We start from the raw sequence: 25,441 nt of genomic DNA, 5'->3' as shown, positions 1-25,441 counted from the left end.
AGCGCCTGAAATATGCCATTAGCTCCTCCACTGCAGCCATACTATCTCTACCTTCTGGTACAGTGGGAAAGTTAGTGCTTCACTACCAGCATTAAACTTAATGGCAAATTACCATAGAGCTTTAGTCCTTGTCTACAGAGGCCATGTCACATATGGTGGCTTCTTCCTGATTAGTGAATCCCCAATCTTGTGGTAGTCTAGGAAAGCAGGGGCCATGGAGGATCAGGAAAAAGGATCAGCATTTTTCAGAGCATTCCTCCATGAACACTGTTCAATAGCCATCCACTCTTCCTCCTCTCCATCATAGGTCAGAGGAAATCATCCGCCTTCAAACACTATACTACATAGCCCCAGCGGGACAGCTGGTGCACACTTAGCTCTCCTTGGTGAGTCTAAGCTGGAGCTTTAACATAATCAGAGACCCCAAAGACATCCTTCAGATTTGAATATTGGTTTAAAAATATCATAAGAAAAGGGCAGGGAGAGTGGAGGGAAATACACTTGCCACTAAGATATATGAGATCTGATATATCTGAACTATCTAAATGCACACTGGACAAACTGGGGAAGGTGCAGCTACTGTTCCTTTCTTCTTTGGCACCTTTATTATTCCTCGTCTGTTTCCCAGCTCTTTCTCTCTCTCTTTATTCTGGTCTTCACTGTTGTGTCCTTGGCCCCCTCAGACACTCTCCTTAATGAAGGATCAGCAGCCAGCCAGCTGCCATTTAATGTGTAATGTGATATATTAATGAATCTTGATTTATTATAATTGCTCAATTAATACAGCCATAATTACATCATTACAGTGGTAATTTTACTCCCGCAAATAATTACAGAACTATAAACGGTACAAACAGGTGTCAAATGGGCTCAGACAGGTCACCCGATTAGTGCATTTGCCCTTTAAAGCATTTGGAGAGTTGTGTGAATACAGAGCAATTGTTGCTGATAGAAACCTGTGACTGTACCTTCCTTTCCCCTGTTCCTGACCCTTATCACTTTTATCTGCACTAGCCTGCCTTATTTGTTATTTTAAAAGAAACAAACAAAAAATTCCCAAGCTATGTTCAGCTAACCAAGAGACACCTGCAGGAGGGGCCAGGGGAGGCTGAAATTCCTTTGATCCACCTTGTGAATTTTCAGGAAGTCATCCTCTCTGCTGGGAGAGGTTTAGAGAGCTAAAGAGCAAGTAGAAGGCAAGGCCTCCCAACCCTAGGTGCCCATCAGAAGGAGCCCGCCACAGGTCTGCAGAGGTAGGAGCCATCCCACAGAGACAGCCATCCTTCCACCCACTGGCAGCATGACTCCGGCAGCAGCACTCCCCCTCCCCCACCATTGAAAGGATGAATGTCCACTGGGTTGACCAAGAATGATGCCACAAAGATTGTCTAGTCCCCAACTCCAAGCCTTTCCACCCCAAAACAGTGGATGATAGCCACATGGTATAAAGAGTAAATACTGAACTGATATAGCCCCATAATGACAATACACCTTAAAACAGACAGAATGAGAGTCACAGAGGCGACTCATTCAAAATGCACCAGGTGCAAGTTTTCTCTGGAGCAGGAAGTTTTCTCTGGTATCATATGTGTGGCTCTACTCAGTTGTTGGTTTCTGAATACTCTAGTTGGGGATCTCTAGAGTGAAACTCACCTAGTGATGTGTATGTAAGGGAGGCAAAGGCAACAGCAACAACAGGGACCTGTGCTGATCTTGAAATGATCATTTTCAAATCTCCTGAGAAATAACTTTTGACCCCCGCACTCTTTAATCATCATCAGCATGAACTTGTGGATCACAATGGCAAAAAAACTATGAGAGAAAAAACATCAGGTTAAACATACACAAAATGCATGTGCTCTTTGTATGCCAGCATAGACACCATGCTGCATCTATAGCAGCATAAACCTGAATCTTTATCCATCCTAGCACAATAATTTGCAATGCCAACATTTCCTAAAGTCCGTTATCAATAGTAATTATTTAACACTAATTGTATAGCAACATTACTTTACAATGGTGGGATGAGTTAAGTATTAATTTAATTTCACAGATAAGGAAACAGAGACATGCAGCAACTAAGTGATTTGCCTAAGGTCACTTAGCATGTTGGTGGGAGAGTCAGTATTAGAAGGCAGGAGATCCTGGCTCCCACCCTACTGCTCTATCCATTAGACTATGCTGCCTCTGCTTTTTGTAATATTTCTCTACTAGTTGGCTGAGCTCTCATGAATGCAGTCATACTTGATACCCACACAGTCAGAACCTTTGTAAGCAAATCACATTCTGCCTTACACAATTTTAATTTTAAAATATACATGATTTTGTTTTCTTTTTATATGGATTTTCAGCATCATACATGATTTTAGAGTTAGACGAAGTTGTGAGTCTAATAATATGGCAGAGACTTGCATGGTTTTATCTCAGACGCATATTCAGCCAGTGAGAATTTGCATTTACTATCCAAATAAAAGTAACTTAACTAATCAGCATCGCTCTATCTTATTGCTTTTGCCTAGTTTTATTCAGTCTCAGTCTCTTAGTAAATGCAGCCAGAAATCAAGGAGTTTAAGGTGAGATTTGCAAAAACATTTATGTGATTTAGGAGCACAATTCCCATTGACTTGTCAATAGAACTTGTGCTAAATCATTTAGACATCTTTGAAAATCCCACGCTATAGCCTTCAATCTTCCAGCCTCTGCCTTAAAGTTAGAGGGTTGCACCATTATATCTAGGAAGCAGAGATCACATTTCTTCATCATCCCCTTTACGTGTCAGACCCTCACACAGTGCTTTTATCAGGATATGTGTGGAATGTTTTCACATTGATATACTCACTGAAGGTTCACTTGCCATCATTAATAATAGGCCCATACAGTGCATCATTAATAAAAGCTCAGTGAAAAGTCATAGGCCAGAGTTTCATTCTACATGGCATTACAAGAGATAAGGGAATGATTCTACTACTTCAAGGCTGCTGCCAATCAAAAGGATCAATTATATGTAACTCACAGTTCTTTCATTCTGCAGTTCCCACACTGGATGGGGGGGATTAGTTTAATATTTTTCTCCCTCCCTAATACAGCTGCCAAGAGATTTCATCTTAAACTAAAAATCCATTATTAAATTTGCAAAATGACTATGTTTACCTAGTGCTAGAGGCTATTTAAAGACAGGAAATTCAGGGTTCAGTGAAACAAGAAAAATACATACACTGATGCAGTAAAATCTGTAAACATTGTTGAGCGAGGAATCCACATCCCGATGCATGATGTAGTAGCTATCACCTATACAGAAAGACAGGAGAGTGACAGAGAGGCAGAGATAAAAGAGGTTTGTGCAATAAACACAGCACCTTTAGAGAAAGGGTCTTTCTGATATTAAGTTGAATTTCTTCCTCCCCCTCTTACCGGAGCTGCTGCATTTATCCAAATAAAAATCGTCCTTTTAGAAGAAGGGATTTTCTTGTAGATATAGAATACTTCCTCTCCAAACACCAGGTTAGCTGTTAGTGTCATCAGAGTCAAGATGGCAAAAAGAAATATACCTGTTAGATCAAGGTCTGCAAAAAGAAAAAAGACACATTTTATTTTATGAGTGTAACGTGTTTAATGTAAGAAAGTGCCTCAGAAAGAAATTTTAAGCCCCACTCCTGCAAAGGTTTTCTTAATTTGATACACTGATGTTGACTTCAATGGGATGCCTTGCAGTGCATCAAGTTAAGTTTATGAGTAAATCTTTGCTGGATCTGGGCCTCAGGAGTCATATTCATCATAGTGCACACACATATAACTCCATCAGCAAAGTGTGGGAAGAACATGTCTCTGTGTTTGCATGGCATCCTGCAAAAATCCCCTTCAGATTCCTGACCACAGACTTTGAAATGCCTGCAATAGAAGCCTGGTCTACACTGGCAATGGAGGTTGATGTAACACCGCTTACATCGACCCCCTAAAGTATGCATCTCCACTGGCACGTACGTTCCGTTGATTTAAAGCGCAGTAAAAGTCGACCTAATAAAACCACCTTTGCAAGTGGTGTAGCGCTGAATTTTAATTCCGTGGGTTGAATTTGCGTCAGTGTAGGCAGAGCGCAATGTAAATCGACACCATTGGCCTCCGGGAGGTATCCCATAATGCCCTGTTGTGACCGCTCTGGACATTCACACTCTGCTGTAACATGGCCAGATAAACAGGAAATAGCTCCTCTCCTCAAGCCCCATGAAATTTTGAATGTTCATTTCTGGTTTAAACAGTGTGGAGAGAACTTTGTAACTGAACTGCTTATGGCAATTGCAGAGCCCAAACACGCTCCAGTTCAGAGTCGACCAGAGGTCTTAGATCTCATTGGTCTGTGGGGCGAAGAGTCTGTTCTGGCTCAGCTCCAAGAAAGCAAAAGAAATTTAGATATATATGAGAAGATATCTTGCAGAATGTTGGAGAAGGGGCACGACAGAGACGCACAGCAGTGCCGAGTTAAGATCAAAGAGTTGAGGCAGGCTTATTAGAAAACTAGGGAAGCTAACAGCCATTCTGGCTTCTCGCCCAAAACATGCCACTTTTACAAGGAGCTGCATGCAGTTTTCGGTGGTGACCCCACCACTGTGCCACCGCGCAGCATCGATACCTCTGAAGAATCCCAGTCTAGGATGAATGAAGAGGACTCTGAGGATGAGGAAAACAGGGTGCAGGAGGGTGACGTATCCATTCTCCCTGAGAGTCAGGACCTGTTCATTACCCCAGAGCAGTCTAGCCACACACAAGGCAGCAGGACTGATCAAGATGCAGGGGAAGGCACATCTGGTGAGTGTGTGTGGCAAATCTTTTTTTTTGCAGTTATGTCCCCAATCCAGCTTCTTAAAAGGAGTTTGTGTTTTTGAGGGGAGGGTCTTACTGGATGGTGGCAAACTTCAGTGGAGGGTTACTCCTGGAACAGATTATTTATGTGCAGAGGTATGCTCCGAGAATCCTCTGTGGATATCTCAAGTAAACTTTCATGTAGGTAATCTGTTAACCTTTGCAGAAGGTTTCTGGGGAGGGCACCTTTAATTATGGTAGGATATTTTTCCCCGCCACTCTGCTATTAAATGAGCAGGCATCATTGCAGAACACAGCATAAGGGCCAGGCCTATACCCTAATGCTTGCAGCAAATCTCCCTTTCTGCCTGCGTTACCCTCAGGAGACTGATATCACACATGGTCACCTAGGGAAGATGGCGCAAGTTTAAAGTACCTGACCAATACAGTGATTCCATTTTATTCCTCTGTCATGGATGGGGTCCCTGGGCACCTCCCCAAGACTATTCCTAGTCCTAGTACTGTTGCAATGGGCATTATGTGTTGGGACGCTGGTTGCCCTATGTTTTCTGCTGCTAAAATTCATCCGCAGTGTCCTCTAATCTGTTCTGCCCACCTACTCCCAAGCCAGTCCTTGGCATGTTACAGGGGAGCCCAGTGATCCCCCCCCTTGCTCAAGTGTGGATTGTGGATTTTAGTGCTAATGAAGCCTCTCTATAACAGATGCAAAAGCCCTTGCTTACCATGTCTGTAATGCCAGGGCAACCCTTCCGAGATATATATAGAATGCAACATGGGTCTGGCTTAGCCTTGTGAACATGAAGGGGAGTCCTTTTTACATTGTAACCTTTCCTTTACTACTTTGGGTCAGCTAACAATGGCAACTTTGTGCTTTCCTTATCTTACAGTAGACACCTCGGCCTTTGGCCCCACCTTGCTGAACTCCAGCTGAAAGACTTTCCCAGATTAGGAAGTGAAAAAAAAAATGTGGGATGATATGTTCAGCGAACTAATGAATGCCTCCACGGATGCTGACACAAAGCTCAGAGCCTGGAGGATGTTCTTGTCTGAAAAACTAAACATGGACATAGAACACAAAAGATCTGCACAGGAGCAGGAGCATGATATGCAACAGGAGATGATGTGTACTATGAGGGATCAATCCGACATACTGAGGAGTCTGGTAGAGCTCCAGGAAGAGCAGCAGCAGGACAGACTCCCTCTGCTGCCCCTCCAAAACACTCCATCGCTTACCACTTTGTTATCAGCCCCCACCCCCAAGCGCTCTAGGAGGAGACTGAGCAGGGTACAGTATGTGCTGCACTCCACATCAGCGGAGGCAAGCAGAAGGACACGATGGCCCCTTTAAGAACTGCACGCAACCACAGTTGTTTGCACAGTAACACTTTACAGTGTTAAGTTATCCTCCTTTCCCCCCATTAAAACGGGTCACAAATAAAACTTTGTAGCATTAAAAAAATCTGTCTTTATTCTTTCATAGGTTGGGTGGGGAGAGAAGGGGAGGGGGCCGCTGGAGCAAGGGTGGGGGATGGGAAATAAAGGCACAGCACAGACATACATTACTGCAGTTCATTGCAAAACTGGTTTTTCAATGCTTGCTGAAGTGCTCCACAGTTGGCTCTGAGCATAGCGTTGGAATCTGGCTGCTCAAAATTTGCAGCCAGCCTATATGGCCCAACCCTGGGGGAACCTTTCCCCCTTCGTTTCACACAAATTATGGAGCACACAGCACACAGGTATAAGTGTTGGGATGTTCTTTTCACTGATGTCAAGCCTAGTAAGCAGACATCTCCATCTGGCTTTTAAATGGCCAAATGCACATTCCACCACCATTTTGCACTTGCTGAGCCTGTTATTGAAACGCTCCTTCTCGCTGTCCAGGTGCCAAGTGTAGGGCTTCATTAGCCAATGGAACAAGGGGTAGGCAGGATCCTCCAGGATCACTACTGGCATTTCCACAACCCCAACGTTTATTTTTTGGTCAGGGAAGGAAGTGCCTGCCTGCATCTTATTGAACACACCCAAGTTCCTAAAGATGCACTTTTAGGAAAGATGCACCTTTCCAGACTACCCCACATTGATGTAGGTGAAATGTCCCTGTGATCCATAAGGGCCTGCAACACCACTGAGAAGTATTCCTTCCGGTTTATGTACTCTGTGGCAAAGTGGTCAGATGCTAGGGCTATGCGTGCCATCTATTACCCCCCCCACACACAGTTTGGGAACCGAAGTGCAGCAAACCCGTCCACTATGTCCTGCACGTTTCCCAAAGTCACTACCCTTCACAGCAGAAGCCTATTGATGGCCCTGCACATTTGCATCACAGCAGCTCCAATGGTGGATTTACCAACTCCAAATTGATTCCCAACTGACCGGTAGCAGTCTGGGGTTGCCAGTTTCCACAGAGCAATGGCCACTCGCTTCTCCACTGTCAGAGCTCAAGCAAGTATTCACGCACTTCAGGGCCTTTCACATATGAAAATTCTGCAGCCACTGCTCATCATCCCACACTTTCATAACGATGTGATCCCACCAGTCTGTGCTTGTTTCCTGGGACCAGAACCAGCACTCCACGGATGGAAGATGATGCATTACAGCCTGCAGCAAACGGGAATTGTGCCGCTCTATGGCTTGTAGCAGGGCGGCTTCAGTGACATCACTATTTTCCATGCTGTGACTCCTGTCTCACCTTTGAAAATACTGCAGGATAAGCCATGAGGTATTTGTGATGCTCACACTGATAGTGCAGACCTGAGCGAGCTCCATGTCTCTCCAGCAACGGCACGCGCTTGGCATAGAAAAATGGCATGAAAAAGCATTTGAAGTTTGCTTGGGACAAGGGAGGGTGAGGGAGTATGTTGCATCATGGGAGGATGACAAGCTTCCCAAAAGTCTCTGCAGCTAGTTGCACTGTCGGATACTTACCCACGGTGCACTGCTTTGAATGTCGACCCAAGCATGGCAAGTGGGGATGCAAGATCCCGGTGCAAGGAGCATGGTGTGATCACGCTCCTGCAACTTCCAAAGTTCAGCAGATGAAAGTCAGTTTAAAATAAATCGACTTCAGTCTGCAGTGTAGACATACCCAGAGACACTTCTTGAGGATTAATCCAGGCCAGTTCTCACACAGGAAGGATCAGTGGTAGCATGCTGGGACAAGGTGCTAGGACAAGTAGTCTTGTATGAATCTAAATAAATAACATCAAATATTCTGAGAGATTTACTCCAGCAAGACCATAAGCAAAGCCACATTTATTCAGTATTAGTTCCTTACTTTAACAATGAGTTTAAGGGCTATCCCTGTATGCCTTGGGCATTCAACATTCCCATAGGTCTGGATGGGAGTTTTAGGTGCACAAGGAATGCATAAGAAGGTCTCCAAGGGGCCTGGGATACAACTATCTGTTTCTGGCCAGATTAAACTATCATTTTGTTTCTCCTCCTTAGCACTAGATATTGACATTAGTATTTACCTCTGGCTCAGTGTAAGGCCTGGTCTACACTACTTGGTTGGATCAACGCAAGCCAGTTTACATCAACCTAGTTGTGCGTGTATCTACACTCAGTTTGGTCTCTCACCAGCTGGAAGTGCCCTGCTATGCTGACATAGTAACACCACCTCCCCAAGCAACGTAGAGCCACAGTGGGGGTACTTAGGTCAATGCAGTGCAAGTGTAGATATTGTGTAACTTATGCCAATCCTAACTGTCGTCCAACAGCAGACTCACACTGACAATTCTGGTCACCATTGTGACCTCCACTGCCCAGGGGTTACAGAGACCAGCCGCCCCCCTCCCACATCATCCATCACTGCTCACCTGGTACTGCTTGATGTTACAACTGAGTTACAGGTGTCACATGAGAAAAGACTCAAGCCCATAGTGACCCAATCTAAAAATGCCGTAGGCTTAAAAAAAATCTTTGTGCCTTTTGAATATACTGACTGAAAATGAATACACTGAGGCACTGTGCCATCCAGCACTTCTCACTCCTTGCAGTGGTGCTTAAGGACCCCATTCAGGGCTCCCCATTTAGCGAGGCACTGTATACACATATGAAAAAGAAAGAACTACTGAAACAAACCTGGTTTTCAGCAAAACTTTACTTTTAAAAATTGGAATAATCAACCAGAATTTATAGCTTACCAAAGCATCTTATCTGTGTAGCCTTTGTCTTCCCATTCCCAATGCTTATGATCACTTAACACATTTTGTGTAAGCTTAGATTGTAAGGTCCTTAGAGCAGGGACCTTGTTTTTTATTTGTTCTATAAAGCCTAATGCACAGGTCTGACACTGAATGGATGATTAATATACGTAAGTACATTTTTTTTTAAAAAACCCAGCTTGTGCTTTCAAACACATCCATTGCACCAGTCTACATAGGAGGGATTCCCAGTTGTCTCGGAATCTGACAAAAATATCAGTGAGCTGGCCCACATTCATATGCTATGTAAAATCTGGTTTATGCAGGACAGCATGGCAATGTAATTCAGTCTTTCATTAGCCATTCTGTTTCATGCAGATGTCTTCATCATTGCAAGTTTGCAGAATGATCACTGGGAACAGGTCAAGCAGCAGCCTAGAAAGAGTTAAAGGATTCCTATTTAAAATGGCTGGGCAGGGTGTGTAAGGAAGAGGTAGGTGGGAACACAGGTGAATCCACTTGCCCCAGGCTGTGGATTGTGACCAGCATTTTCAGTTGAGTTGTTTATATCCTTTTTTTTAAAATAAATTATAAACCATGCTCTGAGGAAAGGGCCTTAACGAGGACTTGGCTGGGACATTTGATTCCCTTCTGTGGCTGGTGAAACAGCATAGCAGGCTACAGTCACTCACTGTGTACATGACCAGGAGATTAAATGTGAGTAATGAATAAGTGAGGGACTCCACAGACAAGAGCTTTACACAATACCCTGAAATCCAATAAGTTGTCCTTTTACAGGAAATACTTCAGCTGTTTTGTGTTCCAGAAAAGATGTAGGAAATGGTATGCCAGACCAAAGTGGTGGCCCATCTGGCATCTGCTCCTCTCTGTGACAGCAGCCAGTACTATATGCTTCAGAAGCAGAAACTAAACAGTAGACAACTGTGGAATATACTGCCCAAAGAGGAAGTTTCTTTCTAACCCCATCAGTTAATTTTATATCCTGAAGTACGAGAGTTCCTATCCCATGTTAAAACAAACATCTCAGTCCTGTGGATGTTCTCATTAGCTATAGAAATGTCTCTGCTTTTCCTGAACACCTATGACCCTTTTGTCCTAGCACTTTGCAATGGGCACAGCAAAGTGTCGTACAGTGGGCAGTAGAAAAGATTCTTTACTTTCTAGATTCATTACTCTGACTGCAGTAACAACTGCCACAGTTTGCAGTTTGAAATCCTACACCAAATCAAGGACAATTCCAGTCTGGAACTGGTAACAATTGCAACATCCAGGCAGAAGTCATCTGTGTTTTGAAGAGCCATGCATTGACTTGTACGTTCTTAAGGTTGCTGGGTAATTTTAATTTAGCTGAGGGCTCGTCCACACTTGAAATGCTACAGCTGCATAGCTGCATCTGTGCTCCTGTAGTGCTTCACTATAGACACTATCTACACTGATGGGAGGGGTTCTCTGATAGCATAGGTAATCCATCTTCCCGAGAAGTGGTAGCTAATTCGATGGAAGAATTCTTCCATCAACCTCGTGCTATTTACACTGGGACTTAAGGTGGCTTAACTATGTTTCTCAGGAATGTGGATTTTTCACACTCCTGAAGGATGTAGCTGGGTCAATATAATTTTTTAGTGTAGACCAGCCGTAAGTCTGCAGTCTCCTCGGACCCTGCGATCCTCCTGTAGGAAGAAATAAGGAGTGTTTTCTTCTGCCAGCCCTAACACTGCCTTCACAAACCTAAAACTACCCTCTTTCTAACACTGTGCCACTTCAATGGTAAGGGATAATCCAATGCCAGACTATTTGTAACCACTGTTACGATTTAAGGTGTGCTCAGTATTGGGTGATGTTATATGCTGAAAAAATAACAAGGACAAAATAGAAATGTAGTTTGTCAAGATGACGGCCTTTATTAACCAAACTGCTCAGCTTAACAGTTCTCTATCATTGACTAGTAGTCAAGCTTTATTAGCTGGCAGGATCTTTTGTGAGCACTCTGAGGGACTGTCTACATTTCAGCTGCATGGAGGTGTGATTCCCAGCTCGCGTAGACGTGCCCACGCTAACTCTGCTCAAGATAACATCTAAAAATAGTGGTGTGTCCGCGACAGCATGGGATCGCCACCTAACGACGTACCAAGGGGCTAGGCGGGATTGTACTCGGGGTGGCCAGCCTGAATGGCCACCTGTATTACCATGGACACACTGCTACTTTTAGGGGCTGGCTTGAACAGAACTAGCACAGGTACATCTACACAAGCTGGGAATCATACCTCCCAGCTTAAATGTAGATGTACCCTTAAAACCCTCCCACTACCACATCCCTCACAGTCACACTGACAATATCACTTGCAGGTAATTTTTGTCTTAATTTATCTGTTTACAAGAATAACTTAAAAGCAGAATGTTAGCGTGAGAGCAGCTTTCCACTCCTGTTCAAATTCCCTCGTGCCAGCAGGACTGATATTCTTCCTCCCTCCCCCACCAGAGCCAGCATACAAAGCACCCACTTCCCCTTGCACTGTGTCAAGGCTTCCCCTCATCAAGGCTGTGTTTAGGATACTATCTTGACAGCTAAACCTTGAACACAGAAGCTGTGTTACAGGAAAAGGCCCTCCAAGACGATGGTGCGAGTAAGAGCACTAGACAAGAGATGAACATTGAGAGCCCTTCTAGTAAAAGGTACATGACATGACACAGTACTCAGTGTGCAGGAACATCACCTCCAGCTTCCTGAGTGGCACTTGGAAAACATCAACAATGAAATGAAATACACGCACCCCTTCCCCAGGATCCATCTCAGGTTTTATAGTGACCCCAGTGCACTGTGGGACAGGAGTTTGGGAATGTAGTGAGTGCAGTACTGCCAATCCCAGACATGCAAAACACAGGAGTCAGAAAACAAAAACTCATGAGATTTACTTAAAAATCATGGGATTTTAAAACATAATAAAAGGCGGGTTAATTAATTTTATTTGCTTTCTAGTTGTGGAGACTTTAGGATTCATGCTTTCACACTTTCCTCTACAACTATCATGCTAGAAACTTCCTTTTTTAATGAAAGATGGGAGTCTCACAGTCACAATGATTCCAGGGCCGGGGCTATATGAAAAATGCTTAATATCACCAGGCTTGTGATACAATCTGAAGAGTTGGAAACACTGCCTGTCTGAATGCTCCGGGTATGTCTACACTCAGAGCACCTGACTGCTGTGTAATGTTCTTCCACAGTAACAAATGTAGCTAGCTCAGGGGACAATAGCAGAGAAGTCAGGGAGCACAGCTGGTGGCTGTTTGAGTATGTACCCAAGGTCTATTTGCAAACCAGGAAGTGGGCAGGCACTAGCCCGCCCACTGCTAAAGGCCCCTCCCTCAGCCTAAGGGGAGGAACCACTGAGCCTGTAACGCAACTGAGTGCTTGGGACAACTAATGAAAAAACAGGGAGGGCCGTGAGGGTCACAGGTTTAAACGAAGGGAGCCAGAAGGGGACACCGAGCAGAGAGCCCCAGACAGCGCCCACTGCTCCCAGAAGGTGTTGAGGGAGCCAGCGGACGCCGCCCAGAAGAACTCTGCCCGGATACATGAGTGAACAAGGGAACGAAGTAGGCCCCACAGTCGCAGAGCGCCCCCCCTGCCAACCTCCTCTCCCTGGTCTTGTAGCTAGCCAATTTGGCCAGGGACAGGAGGAGATTGACGAGGAGGTCCTGCAACTTTGTGGGGCCACGGATGGGGTGTGCATAAATGAACAGGTGCAGGGAGAAGTGCAGCCAGAACCTCAGCAGGAGGTTCTGGAGGAGCCGGAACAGGGGCTGCAACCTGGCGCACTCAAGATAAATGTGCTCCAGGGTCTTCCTCACGCCGCAATAGGGGCAGGTGTCGGGGTGAGGGGTGAACCGCGCCAAATACACGCCCGTGCTCACGGCTCCATGAAGGAGCCGCCAGCCCGAGGTGCTGGGCAGGCAAGACTAGCTCCTGCAATTGCTTGGGCTGCTGTGGCTTCAATGCTAGTGTGGAGACCTAGGAGTACATCCCATTGTGCTGTGCCCACTGTCCAAACCTTAGCTAAGGCTTTGTGTTCCTAGTCAAGTTGCACCGCTTCAGCTGAACTCAGATTTAAAACCATATTAGTTAAATAAACCTGGTTTATGTCAATTAAGACTAAATCAATGCCTTTCCGAGGTAAGCTATGGCCCCATAAACCACGTTAAATAGTCTTTAGTTGTTTGTCTTTAAACTGGCTCCCACCCTGGTTGCCAGGCAACCCAGCAAGCTCAGCTGGACCCACAGAGCCCCCTCCAAGTGGCTGCACTTTCTGATTGGGCAGGGGAGCACGAGATTTACTACCTTGAGCCCTGCACAGCCACAGCACATGATGCAGACCATGTGTGTGGCTGTGCTTACCTTGCTCTCATTTAAGCTTCCTGCTCCTTTCTGGTTCTGATGCTTGGCTACTCCCCTGACTATGACTCCAGTTTACTCATTGGCTTCTGACCTTCGGTTTGTCCCTGCAACCCTGACTCCTGTTTCACCCTTGGACCGCTGCCTGATTCCCGGATCTATGCTTGTCATTACTGGAATTGCTAGTACAGCCACCAGGCAAGCTCTTACTCCACCCACTAGGAAGACCTCCCATGCCGGGGTTTGCACCTAGTTTAAAACAGACAATTTTAAAATACACTTTTAGTGGAAGCCCCTGCCCACTTATGTGTGTCCAAGACAATACTACTTGATATAAGGAGCTCTCAGTAACGTGGGACACAAAGGGTACGTTTACACACTGCAGAAAACAAAAACCCTGGAGCAACACCCCTCAGAGTCTTTGTCAGTTGACTCAAGCTCAGGGAGTCTGAGCTGTGTGTTAAGAATATCTGTTTAGCCATTCCAACTCAGGGTGGAGGTTGGGCTCTGAACTCCAGCAAGGAGGTTGGGTCTCAGAGCCCGAGCGGGAGTGTCTACAGTGCTACTTTTAACCCTGTAGTAGGAGCCCTGTGTGCCTGAGTCTGTTGACATAGGCTCGACTTGCGTGCTGCAGCAAGGCTTTGGGGGATTTTTGTATTTTGCAGAGTGGACAATACTCCAAGGCATATTTTTCCAAGGACGAATGTCCCACCATGCTCCATTCTGACACTCGATAAGAGATAAAGGACTCACTTCTCTTTTCCCATTGAAAAGTCCATGGAGGCAGGAAGAGGGAATCTCAAAAAATTTGGTGAAGTTCACTTTGTGGAGATGCAACTACGTGTACCATTCAGGGGAGGGGTCTGTGACTGCACAGGCGTTGTCTTTGGTAGAAACAAAGGGAGATTTTAAACATGTGTAAAAAAAAATCGAGTGTAGACAGGGTAAATTGTACTTTTAAGGTGTGTTAAAATCCTGTTGTAGACAAGAGGCAGTTTAACATGTTTAATAATGCAGTTTAACAAGACAGTATAAGCTTTTATTTCCCCACTGAAGACAGGGCCTTAGAGGACAGGAAGGAAGTGGCATGATAATATAGAGCCCAAGGATTTGCAGGGAAAGCTTAGCACAACTCCATGGGACTTTCCCTCCAGCTGCCTCTCTATTCTCAGTTCCCTAGTGGCACAGGAGGACTCAAGCTACCTCAGGAGATTCTCTGTGGCTACACATTTCCCTACTGTCACCAATCAAAAACAAAAAGGAATGAATGCTGTTTGTTTCCAGTAGACTTTTTGATCAGTGAAGCTGCTCCCCAGTTCTGATTCCTTCTCACCCTTCTCATGCCTTCTCCCCTCACCCGTCCACAGAGCCCAGATTGCAGTGAGTTTACATGGAAGAGCCACTCTGAGCATAATGGGAGCAGAGCAAGTAAGGAGCTGCTGCATCATCTTCTTGATGGTTGCTGCACAGATTCTGTGCGTGCTCGCTCCACTCTTCTTGGGAGGAAGGGGCACCTGGACCAGAAACCTAGCTTCCCCACCCCAGTCACAGACACATGACACATACCCACCGAAATAAGGAATACTCCTAATTCTTATAAATGGTCTACAAAGTGCAGGTCACAAAGCACCATACAATAGCTTTTCACCTCTTTTTCTAGGTGTCCCAATTCCTGCTGAATTTATTCACACACACACCCCTTATTCTATTAAATAGAAAGTGAATGTTGCCTCAATTTAGCAGTAGAATTTTTCCCATTATCTTGGACAGCATGGAAATCATCAAAGGCGTGCACAGCACATTTCATTAGGGTGTGCACCCAGATAATCAGGGGTGTCAAACTCAACTCCACGGGCAGGCAACATTTGAATTACCTGCTGGCGGATTTCTCACCACAATACAATACAGTATAAGCTTTTTGTCTGGTAATAAATGTCTGCAGGATCGGGCCCTTAATGGTTTACTTATATAGCATCAAAATTACATTACAGCATAGATTATACGTAGCACGGCCACTACATTTCTGTTACTCTGGTGAACTAATTTAGTACTAAAAAAATTACTTCCAAATATTAATAATCATCACACACTTTAACAGTGGATCCATTTTTTTAGCGTTTTTAATTATTGGAATCTTTTTCAAACACCTAACCCAGCTTCTTTATGTTACATGTCACTAAAATAAATTGGGAAACTAGTCATCAAGTATTTAAGTGTACATATTCTGCAGAGAGAAAACAATGCCCTCAGTCCAGAAAGTTTTCACTTGATAAATCTTCTGGAAAATTCCCCCTCCCCTCACCCTACACACATTGTGTTTTCAAAGCAACAGCAGCAAAATTTACCTTGGATAATTTTGTGAGAGAAGGGAGGTTCATTTGCAGTGCAGACAGGATCTAGTGTCCCATTCCCCATTTCTTCCATTTCAGATCTTCTGTTAGAACTTGTCCCTCTTGCTGTCCGTGATCGGTTGCTTTCTCAGTGTTCCCACTCCCCAGCTGGCATGGGAATGGCTGAGTAACAAAGCACTTGCACTTTTTATTTGCTTTTACAGTAAGGCTCTGAGTAAGGCTGCCAAATTTAAATTTCCTTCACCTTGCGAGCCAGCTCTTTTTCTTTTCGTTTCAAACAAAATGCTGCAGAAGGAGGAGCCAGTTAAACCCGAGCTGGTGAAGTCCTGTTGTTCAATGCACAGAGCAACTAGGAGGAGGAGGAGGTCGAGGAAAAAGAAAGCAATCAAAGACTGATCACAGGCTCGCTGGGCTTAAGGCATGTGTTCCAACATGCACTCTTGCCCTGTGTGTGTTACCAACAACCTCTCCTCAGGAAGGTTCCACATACTTGTGTCTTTGTCCCCTCTGTTGTGTTATTTATTTGCTAAGTTCTGTAAAAGGCATAAAATAAAGACCCCCCTGCTCCAAGAGCCAGACACAAAGACAGAACCCGTAAGACAGTCAGAGTTAATACTTGCAATACAAGATTCAAGCTTCAGGAGTTCCATCCAAAATCAGTTAAATGCTGTTACATCTGCTTCCTGTTTAATGGCAACCATCTGCTTTTTGAATGTGGAGAAAATGTGCTTTCACCGCAGGCTAGCTACATTGTTTAAAGTTTAACCTCCAAGCTACAGCTCCCTAATTTCTCAAATGCAGTTAGATGAAAGGCTTAGGAAGATACAGTTCCATTGCACCTCCGTTTTAACCTATTTGTAATCCATCATGGACAGTTGCATATAGAAAAATTACAGTGACAAAGAATACTTGTTTTGCGAAGTGCTTTGAATTTTTTCACAAAACAATAAATAAAATAATATACAAATGGCCCTTTGCCTCAGTTGGATCAGAGAAGGCTTTGAGCCAGTCCCCCTGTTTTATGTGTAAAAGTGGAAACTCTACCATCCTCCATCTCCAAATAGAAGAATTTGGAGGAAAATCTGCAAGGAGAACCTGAGGGCATGTCTACACTACAAACTTAAGTCGACCTACATTAGGTCAATTTTAGTGGTTCTTGTCCACACTACACTACCCGCCTGTCGGTGGTGTGAGTCCTCACCAGGAGCACCTTCACTGACTTAGAAGGGGCAGTGTGGACAGCTGAGAGCCCAGGCTCTCAGGTCCACATGCCACTCCCCATTGAGAGCCTGACTGCTCCTGGCTCCCTCCCAGCTGCCCCCCATTCTCCTCTGCTTTCAATTCCCTGCTGGGAGCCTGGTTGCATATGGGAGCTGGGATCCTCGGTGCATATGGGCTCCCTGCAGGGAGCTGGGAACCCAGGGGACAGCCAAACTTTAGCTGGAGCCCACCCACTCGCCCCAGCTTTCTTGAAAATGACAGCCAATAGCCAATGTAAGTAACCCACAGTGTCCACATTGACACCGTTTCACCCTACCTGCACCAACATAAGCCCTACGCCTCTTGTGGAGGTGGAGTTATTATGTCAGTGTAGTAGGGCCCTTACATTGGCGGGACCAAGGCTGTAGTATGTACACTGACTTAGGATAGATGTTAGGTCTACCTAACTCTGTAGTGTAGACCAAGCCTTAGTTTCACTCCTCTCTTCACACACCTCCAGTACCAGATAGTACCATCCACACCACCCGAAATGTCAGCTAGTCACTTTTGCAAGGCTTTGAGAGAAATATTTTACACCTACGAGCAAGAGGCATATACACTGCACTAAGCTTTTACTGCTCTGTATGTAGTTAGGAGAGGGGGAGAGTAATGAATACATTTAGGATGAAATCATGGACCCACTGAAGTAGAAAACTACCATGGGCTTCACCCCTAAGGAAACCAAAAACAGTGTAGAGGAAGCAAGTGAAAATTAAACCTTTTGCCTTATTTTTAAAAATGATTTATTAACAGGAGATCTGGATTTCATTCAAAGCTTAAACAAACAACACCCACAGCATTATTTATCCATTTTGGAAAATTCTTGCCATATAAACCAAAGATACCTTTTGCATAAAAGGTGTGGGAGAGGGAGGGGAGTTCAACATAAAGAAAGAGAATGTAAAATGAAGGTATATTTATAAACTTCAAGACAACAAGAAAAAGTCCAAAACAGTCATTTTATTTAAAAAAAGTAGCAGAATCTTTCAATCTGATCTCTGTAGCAGGTAGAGCCAGTTGGAAATTATTATTGGAATTATTTTCTGATGGAAAACTTGTTTTGCACAAAATTGATATTTTCCACAGAAGAATGTCAGTTATGCTGCCATTTTGATTTTTGGATGAGAAAACCAAAATGAAATATTTCATTTCAGATTGGTTTGACCTGATTCTGAATAGTTAGGATTGTTGAACCAAACCAAGACATTTTGTTTGTATTCAGTTCAACATTAAACTGCATTTTCCTAATTGTGGCACACTGCCTTAGGGAAGCTGTAGTTTGGGTTCATGTTTTCTCCTATGAGCTGAGCTTCCTGGCCAGACTACATTTCCCATGATGCAATACAGTCCGCTGTTTGACTGAGAAGCATGATGCATCATAAAAGTCCTGTAACTACACATGCATGATGGAAGATCAGTGGTGTAGTGATAAAAAAGAAAGTGGGTAAACTACCCTAAACTAAACTCCATATTTCCTAAATGAGAAGTGGGTCTACTCTGTTTACCCAGGCTTACCATCAACTACATTACTGTGGGAGATGCAGTCTGGCCAGGGAACATGGCCCATTGGGGAGAATCTGAGATAAACACCCCTGAGGCAATGCACCACCACAGAGAAATGTAGTTTAAGGCTAAATTGACTAAAAAATGAAGCATTTCTGGTCAGTTCAACAAACCAAAATGAAACATTTTGATTCAGAAATGTCAACATTTTAATTTTTTTATCACAAATGCTGAAGTGAATTATTTCAGCATTTTCAAATCAAACATTTTTGGAACTTTTAATTCATAGAAAATGTTTTTCATTCTAATTCACAAAAAAAGCAAATATGGAACATCAGAAATTCCTACAGGACTTTCCACTCTGCTCTCATAGCACCCCCTTTTCTTGGTCTTCGTCAGATCTTAACCTTTAGATCTTCAGCAAAGACCTCTACAAGTTGAGCTAAAGGGATAACTGTCACTAGTAGGTTTTTATCCTCTAGAGAAACAGCCACTAAAAGGGGATGTGGCACACATTTTTACCTTATACCTTCAAATTAGGAGGAGTTTTATCTAGTTGTTTCCAGCAGCAGTTATGCTAGTTGTGCAATAGGATTGTCAGGCAATGCACCCAGGAAGTTGGAGGTGAATCCAGATATATGCTTCTCAGCAAACACTTGAGAGATAATGCAAGAGCCATTTGCTTTGGAAGTCTGGCTCAGCCTACTGCAGAGCTCCCCAAACAGGTTTTGGGCAGCAGATCAAAGTGTGTGAGGTGAGAGAACAAAGAACTGTGGCTGTATTTAAGGACAATCCATCCAGGACAGAAGAGGAGAGAGATAAGGAGAACCCAGACTCCAGAGATTAGGGTCTGGGGAAGGATAGGCCTGCATGCATATAGGACTTTTGTAGTTTTGTAGTTTTAAAATCCTTTCTTTCTCGTTATTGTTTGTTCCTACTGTTAAGATTAAACAGTACTTTGTTTTAAGAAGACTGTCTGGTCACAAACTCCTACACAGAAAATCTGAAGATACTGAATCCAGACAGACCAGTCTAAGAGTGGAAGAACTATGGGATTCCACCCCACGAAAGGAAAAGGCTTGAGGCCTGAGATCGTAAAGGGTACACTCAGACACTGGAAAAGGGACAGAGGTGCAACTAACTGTGTTACTGTGACAATAGTGATGTGCCTTTATATTTTTTCCTTAAATTTGGATTCATTAGTGTAACTAATGCTAAAGCTCTTCCATAGGCAAAACTCCCATTAGGGGCCTTCTAGCACCATTTATTATTACATTTAAAACTATTTTACTTTTGAAGAAAAAAACTAGTATTTTCACTTTATTCTTTTTACAATTATCATTGGGTAGAAATTTTCAGAAGCCACCAAGTTCAGATAAGCCTCCTATTGACAACATATAGCCACAAGGACAAGACAAACAAATGGCCTTTCTGAAGATATAGGTCCAAGTTCTCTTCTTGACCAAGATCTGCTCAGTGCAGTGGGAGAAGAGGAAGAGGAAGGGGAGGTGCCAAGGAACTGGTTAGAGTTTCCTGATTCTCCACCCCAGTCCATATTAGAGCAGCCTGAGGACTGCTCAAACCTACACCAGCTGGCAACATTCCCCAAGCAACCATCTCTCACCTGAAGATACAATAGCTAGAGTGCAGCACACTCCAGCCATAGCCCCTCCCTGCCCCAGATACAGCCCCTGTGCTGGTGTTGTGGCTGTAAACCTGCTAGAGACTTCCCCATACCAGGGAAAATCTCCAGAAGAGGGGAACTGAGCAGTCTCCACTCCCTTTAGTCAATTAAAAAGGACAATCTCAATCATGTTGATGGATTTGGTGATTTAAAAAAAAAAAAAAAGAGAGGTGGTGGTCATTCAATGAAATTAAATGACAAGGAAATTTTAAAAGAATGAAAAGGAAATACTTCTTCACACAATGCAGAGCCTGTCTGGTTATTTATTCACTGTCACGGGATATCTTAAGAATTAAATATTGTAGCTTGAATATAAAAACTGTCTGGATAGTTTTATAATTGATAATAAAATTTATTGTCCCACATGCTTAAGTGGGGTAATAAAAATCTTATGAGTCAAGCAATAGGCAGATTGCTTAATCTAGCATTCAGTGTTGTGCAATTGGCCAAGGGCATTACGGGTTTGCTTGTTTTGTTGCGCTCCTTTGAAACTTCAGGTATCAGCCACTTCAGAGGCAGGAAACCATAGTGGATGAACCAATAGTCTCATGCACAATGGAAGATCCTTTGTTTCTAATTAGTTTTTTACCCTGCCATACAATTCAATGTGCGGATGCATAATGTCTTGCAAACAAACTCTCACAAGATGCTTTATGGTGAGAGAGAGGATAGAGAAATGTTTTGCAGAATGGGACAGACAGCTTGTATGCAATCAAAAAGGGAAGTGATGGCAGAGATGGTACAGCGGACAAGAAAGAAAGCAGAAATGTAAATGAAACACTGGATTAATTCTCTTTGTACAGAGGACTGGATCCACTCTCAGACTGCGAATGTCTCCCCATCTATATAACTACCTCAGAGACACTTTCCTTGGACCCCAAAGAGGGCTACACATGGTCAAGATCCATGTACTGGAACAGTTATCTTGGATGAGGTGAGGAGCTGGAGGGCGGTTGAAAAGGGAAGCATATCCTTCCTCCTATACAGCCAACTTCATGCAGGAAATCCACAGCTCCTTTGTGGAGCCCTCTCTGCACTGTGGGCCCCACAGCTTCTCCTTGAGGAATATTTCAGGAGCAATGGCTTAATAGCGGGAAGAACTAGAAGCCGTGCAGAGGCCCAGGGTCTCTGCAGAGATAGCGCAACCTCTGCAGCCTCATGTTCCATGGGAGGACAGAAGGAATTGCACAACTTAGCCCAGGAGCCAAAGTGCCACCAATTAAGGCGCACACACAGAGAAGAATGATGGTCAATGTGACCTAGGCATCGAACTACTGAAGAGACTGATATGTCAGGCAAGACACTTGGTTGAGAAGATGCCGATGCCTTCTGAAAGTGTCTACATAGCTGCATGTGCGAGCAAGATAGTAGAGACCACAAGTTAAAGGTAGGGCTCTGCAAATCCATGGATATCCGCTTCATATTCGCATCTGTAGATGGGGTTATCCACAGATCATTTTTGTGGAGCTCAGATCGGACGAGGATACAAATTTTGTATCTGCGCAGGGCTCTAGTCAATGGTTACTGTTATTGGTGGTCTGTACTGTTACCAATAGAAAGGTATGCATGGTGCTGATGAACCAAAACAATTCACTTTCAGTGAATCTTCACTATTATTGTTCCCACAGTTTTTCAGAAGGTCATCACCATTTAAATCAGGGGTGTCCAACCTTTTAGCGTGAAAAACCACATTGCAATTTTTTTCTCACTCAGGGAGCCAGTGAGCAAATTTCAGATGGGGATGCTGCTGCTGCGCCCAGCCAACAGGCATGGGACTGCAAGGGTGGTGGGGGTACAGGTGCCAACTTTTATTTTTGCTGGATGGGTGCTGGGGGGGGAGTTTTGGGGAAGGGGTGGAGGGAGGACACGTGACTAGTCACATCACGTGACTCACGTGTCTTGCAGCATCCCCCCCCCCACCCATGGCCGCCATGCTCTCCCCACTCCCTGTCCCACTTATGCGGGGGGGTGGCTCTGTCCTCCTGCTGTGACCCCTGGTACATTTGGCTGCTCTCCCTGGCAGCTGGGAGGGGAGCTGCTTCCAAATCTGGCTTCTCCCAGCAGATGCTCTGCAGCGTAGCGGCTGCCTGTGAGGGCTTGACTGGGAGAGGCGGCTTCCCCTCCCTGCCTCAGGCTGGCTGCTGGACTGGTTCCCAACTGGAAACTTCTGGGGGAGGGAAGCGGGAGGGGAGAAGGATGGAAGCTCTGATTCCCTTGGCCTCTGCCCCCAGCAGCCAGCCTGGATGGGGAGGCTGCTTCCCCCGGCCAGGCTCTTACAAGCAGCAGCCACGCTGCATAGAGCAGCATCCCAGCCAACCTGGGCTACTGCGGGGTGTGGGCTTCGAGGGTGCTGGGCTGGCCTGCATTCTGGCCAGGCTTAGCCAGCGAGAGCCAGAGGGCAGGGCCTCGGGCGGGGGGGCAGGTTGCATGCACTGCACAGAGCAGGGAGCAGCAGTGTCCCTTCCCAGCCAGAAGCGTCTGGTCCCACACCCACCTCTGCTCCTGAGTCCTGGCACAGTGCATCCCAGTGCATGGGACTGGAGGGAAGGGCGGCTTCTCAGCTCCAGCTGGCAGTGTGGGCTGCTGCTGCTCCCAGCTAGCACAGAGCATAGGGTCGGGGCAGTGCCAGCCTGGTGGGCCGGATAGCAGCCTTTGGCAGGTTGGACTCTGGCTCGCGGGCCATGGGTTGGACAACCCAAATTTAAATGTAATGGAGGGATTTGGCCTCTTTATATTTGGTGAGAATTCTGTGACATCTAGAGGAATCAGGCAGGTAATATCTCGGCTGTAGTTATAGACGTCCCAAAGTTTTAGATATCAAGGAAATCCTACCCATGGCAGTCACTCTTTTCTAGAGAGAATTTACCAGCAGAATTCTTCAGAAACTTTTTCAGCTCATCCCTTATTTGGACGTCTCTGTTCAGTGCAGTGATAATTGCCAGATGAGGGGAAAATAACCACTAAAACATACTGGCTCCATCAGCTGGCTCAGCAGACATGTTTACTCAAGTGTTATCATCAGGAAATTTTGAGACAAGCATGAATGTTAAAATATGCCTGAAAGTGCAGTTCTGTGTTTGCTGACATGGAAAGTTGGCCTGAGGCTTTTAAAGGCTCTTTCTGAGAAGAGTCAAGAGGGCCCCATCTGTTCCTTGTATGTGTGCCAACATCTTGCATTCACTGAAAATGTGGATGAAAAATTCTACATAGATGAATTCCTTGCTTGAATTAGATAAGAACAATTTTTCTTGTTTGATTTTGTTCAGATTCAAATAATGGTGCTTGGGATGGGAGTACACATGTATATTTTATATTATTTTTATCAGATTTAAAAATAAAGTTTTTAACAGTCGGCGAGACAACCACACATGGGTGGCAGTTTTGTGATTGGTTGTGTCAGTTTTAGCAGATGAGGCTGATTCCAATACGAATTTGGAACAGACAGAAAAACACTACAGCATATGGTGAACATATTGCATTAGAGACTTTCCTGTCTCATTAAGAAGTACAAATGTGATTCGCCTATGCATAAGAATTAGCAGATTAGCTATCCTGAAATATTGGCACTAGGAAATCCTGACTCTGCCTCACTGATGTTTGCAAAAGGTAGACTCTAAAAAACAACAGTTTCCAAGAGGATTTCTGGGTTAGTGCCCCTTCTTCTCCTTTTCCCCAGATCTATGAAGTAACCCTAAATATAAAGGGAAATCTTGCCCTTGCGATAACAGTAGGATATGGGGAAGCAGTGGCAGCTTTGCAGAGCCATCCTGCCAACAGAGATGTGGCAGCTGTAAATAAGCTGTAACCTAGGACTGATTCAATGTCCACAGAAGTCCTTGGAAAGCCTCCCATTGACTTCAATGGGCCTTGGGTCAGGCCCCTAGTACCCAGGAGTGTGCCTGGGCAATCCTTTCCAGTGTACCTACAGAGAAACCAGAAGTGGGCAATGCTCCTTGAGCTCTCTTCCTCCCCTAGCATATCTGTGCCACGCAGAAGTGGATTTTGCCCAAAGTATGTTTATCTCTTTTCACATTTGTGTCTTATACTCCACAAGTGCTAATAAGGTAGATTGAATTACAATGCTGCTAAGAAATCAGCCAGGCATAAGAATAGCAATGTAAAAGGGAATTGTAACAGGGTGGCTCGCCCCTCAAGGGTTGGAGGGCCTGGGGCTAGCCAACCTTGATTACCAAAGGAGGTACACCTGTGTGATAGTAGCTGATCCCCTAAAGAGAGCACCAGGTGGCTGTCGTGAGGGGGAGATGGTCAGGCAGCAGCAGCTTGAGGAGCTAGTGCTGACTTGAAGCAGCATCTGCAGGAAGCAAGTAAACTGTGCCCTAGCTCTGAGACACAGGGCAGAAAACCTCCTCTGACTAACAGAAGGAAGAGCTTGAATGGGGCTGGCAGGCCAGTGTGTACTTGAGAACAGAATAAATTGGACCTCAAAGGGGGGAAGGCTTTAATTTTCTTTGCACTGTGATGAGTTCGTTTCAGGAGCCCTGAAGGAGGGGAAAAGAAGAGGCAGGAGGCCATAGAGTGAGGCAGAAACCACATTATAGGAAGCATGCTGAGACTTCAGGAAATTATCAAAGATCTTACAAACTAGGCCATGTCTACACTAGAGACCGAGGTCAACTCAAGTTACACTGGCATACAGCCACCACAGATAATACATTGTTTGTGCACCTGCCTAAGGGCTCCTTGTAGTGAGAGTGCACATTCTCATCAGGAAGGTTTGTATCGATGCAGAGGGCGGTGCACCATGGGTAGGCATCCCACTGTGCAACTCGCCCCATCTAGCGCACTGTTTCTTAGGAAGTTTTGGTAATGCAGGATAGGGCCAAAATAAGTCGTGCAAGGGTGACTGGGAACATGGGATCAACTTCCCAGTTTGCAACTGTCTCCATCCCATAATGTTATCAGTAGCCTATAATTTTCCATGCTTTTTTTTCCAAAAATCCTACCAACCTGCATGTCCTTCTTTACTGTCCACCATCTCGGGTAGAAATATGAAGCCTGCACAGCTCAGCACTTGTCATGAGAGCTGCAAGCACAGGGCACAGGATCCTGAAGCATTTCCAGCGCTGCAAGAAGAACTGAATGAGTGGGGAACATGATGATTCCTTGGAGGACAGATTGCTGTGGGATATAGTGAGAACCAATTCAAGGTTGCTGGTGGGGGTCATGGAGGAGCTGCAGATGATGGAGCACCACTTCTGGGCCTGAGAAACAAGCACTGATTGGTGGGATCACATCATAACGCAGGTTT

The 25,441-nt window shown here is 44.8% G+C and overlaps 1 protein-coding gene across 1 annotated transcript in view; it reads right to left on the bottom strand.

The window, feature by feature from the left end:
• The window catches only part of LOC137150927 (organic solute transporter subunit alpha-like), a 37,480-nt gene extending 12,312 nt beyond the window's left edge, over nt 1-25,168 (bottom strand). Inside the window, exons 1-4 of the mRNA XM_067544985.1 lie at nt 25,141-25,168; nt 3,412-3,563; nt 3,215-3,288; nt 1,654-1,812 (exon numbers count right to left, since the gene is read on the bottom strand). Of these exons, the coding sequence (XP_067401086.1) occupies nt 1,654-1,812; nt 3,215-3,288; nt 3,412-3,563; nt 25,141-25,168 (413 nt within the window). The remainder of the gene's footprint in view (nt 1-1,653; nt 1,813-3,214; nt 3,289-3,411; nt 3,564-25,140) is intronic.
• Nucleotides 25,169-25,441: the final 273 nt, after the last annotated feature.

This window comes from Emydura macquarii, unplaced genomic scaffold, assembly GCF_026122565.2.
Source record: "Emydura macquarii macquarii isolate MOO-44397 ecotype Brisbane River unplaced genomic scaffold, CSIRO-AGI_Emac_v2 contig_1043, whole genome shotgun sequence".
Classification (NCBI taxonomy): domain Eukaryota; kingdom Metazoa; phylum Chordata; order Testudines; family Chelidae; genus Emydura; species Emydura macquarii.
The sequence above is the reverse complement of the archived record's forward strand: the minus strand, read 5'-3'. Positions and strand labels throughout refer to the sequence as shown.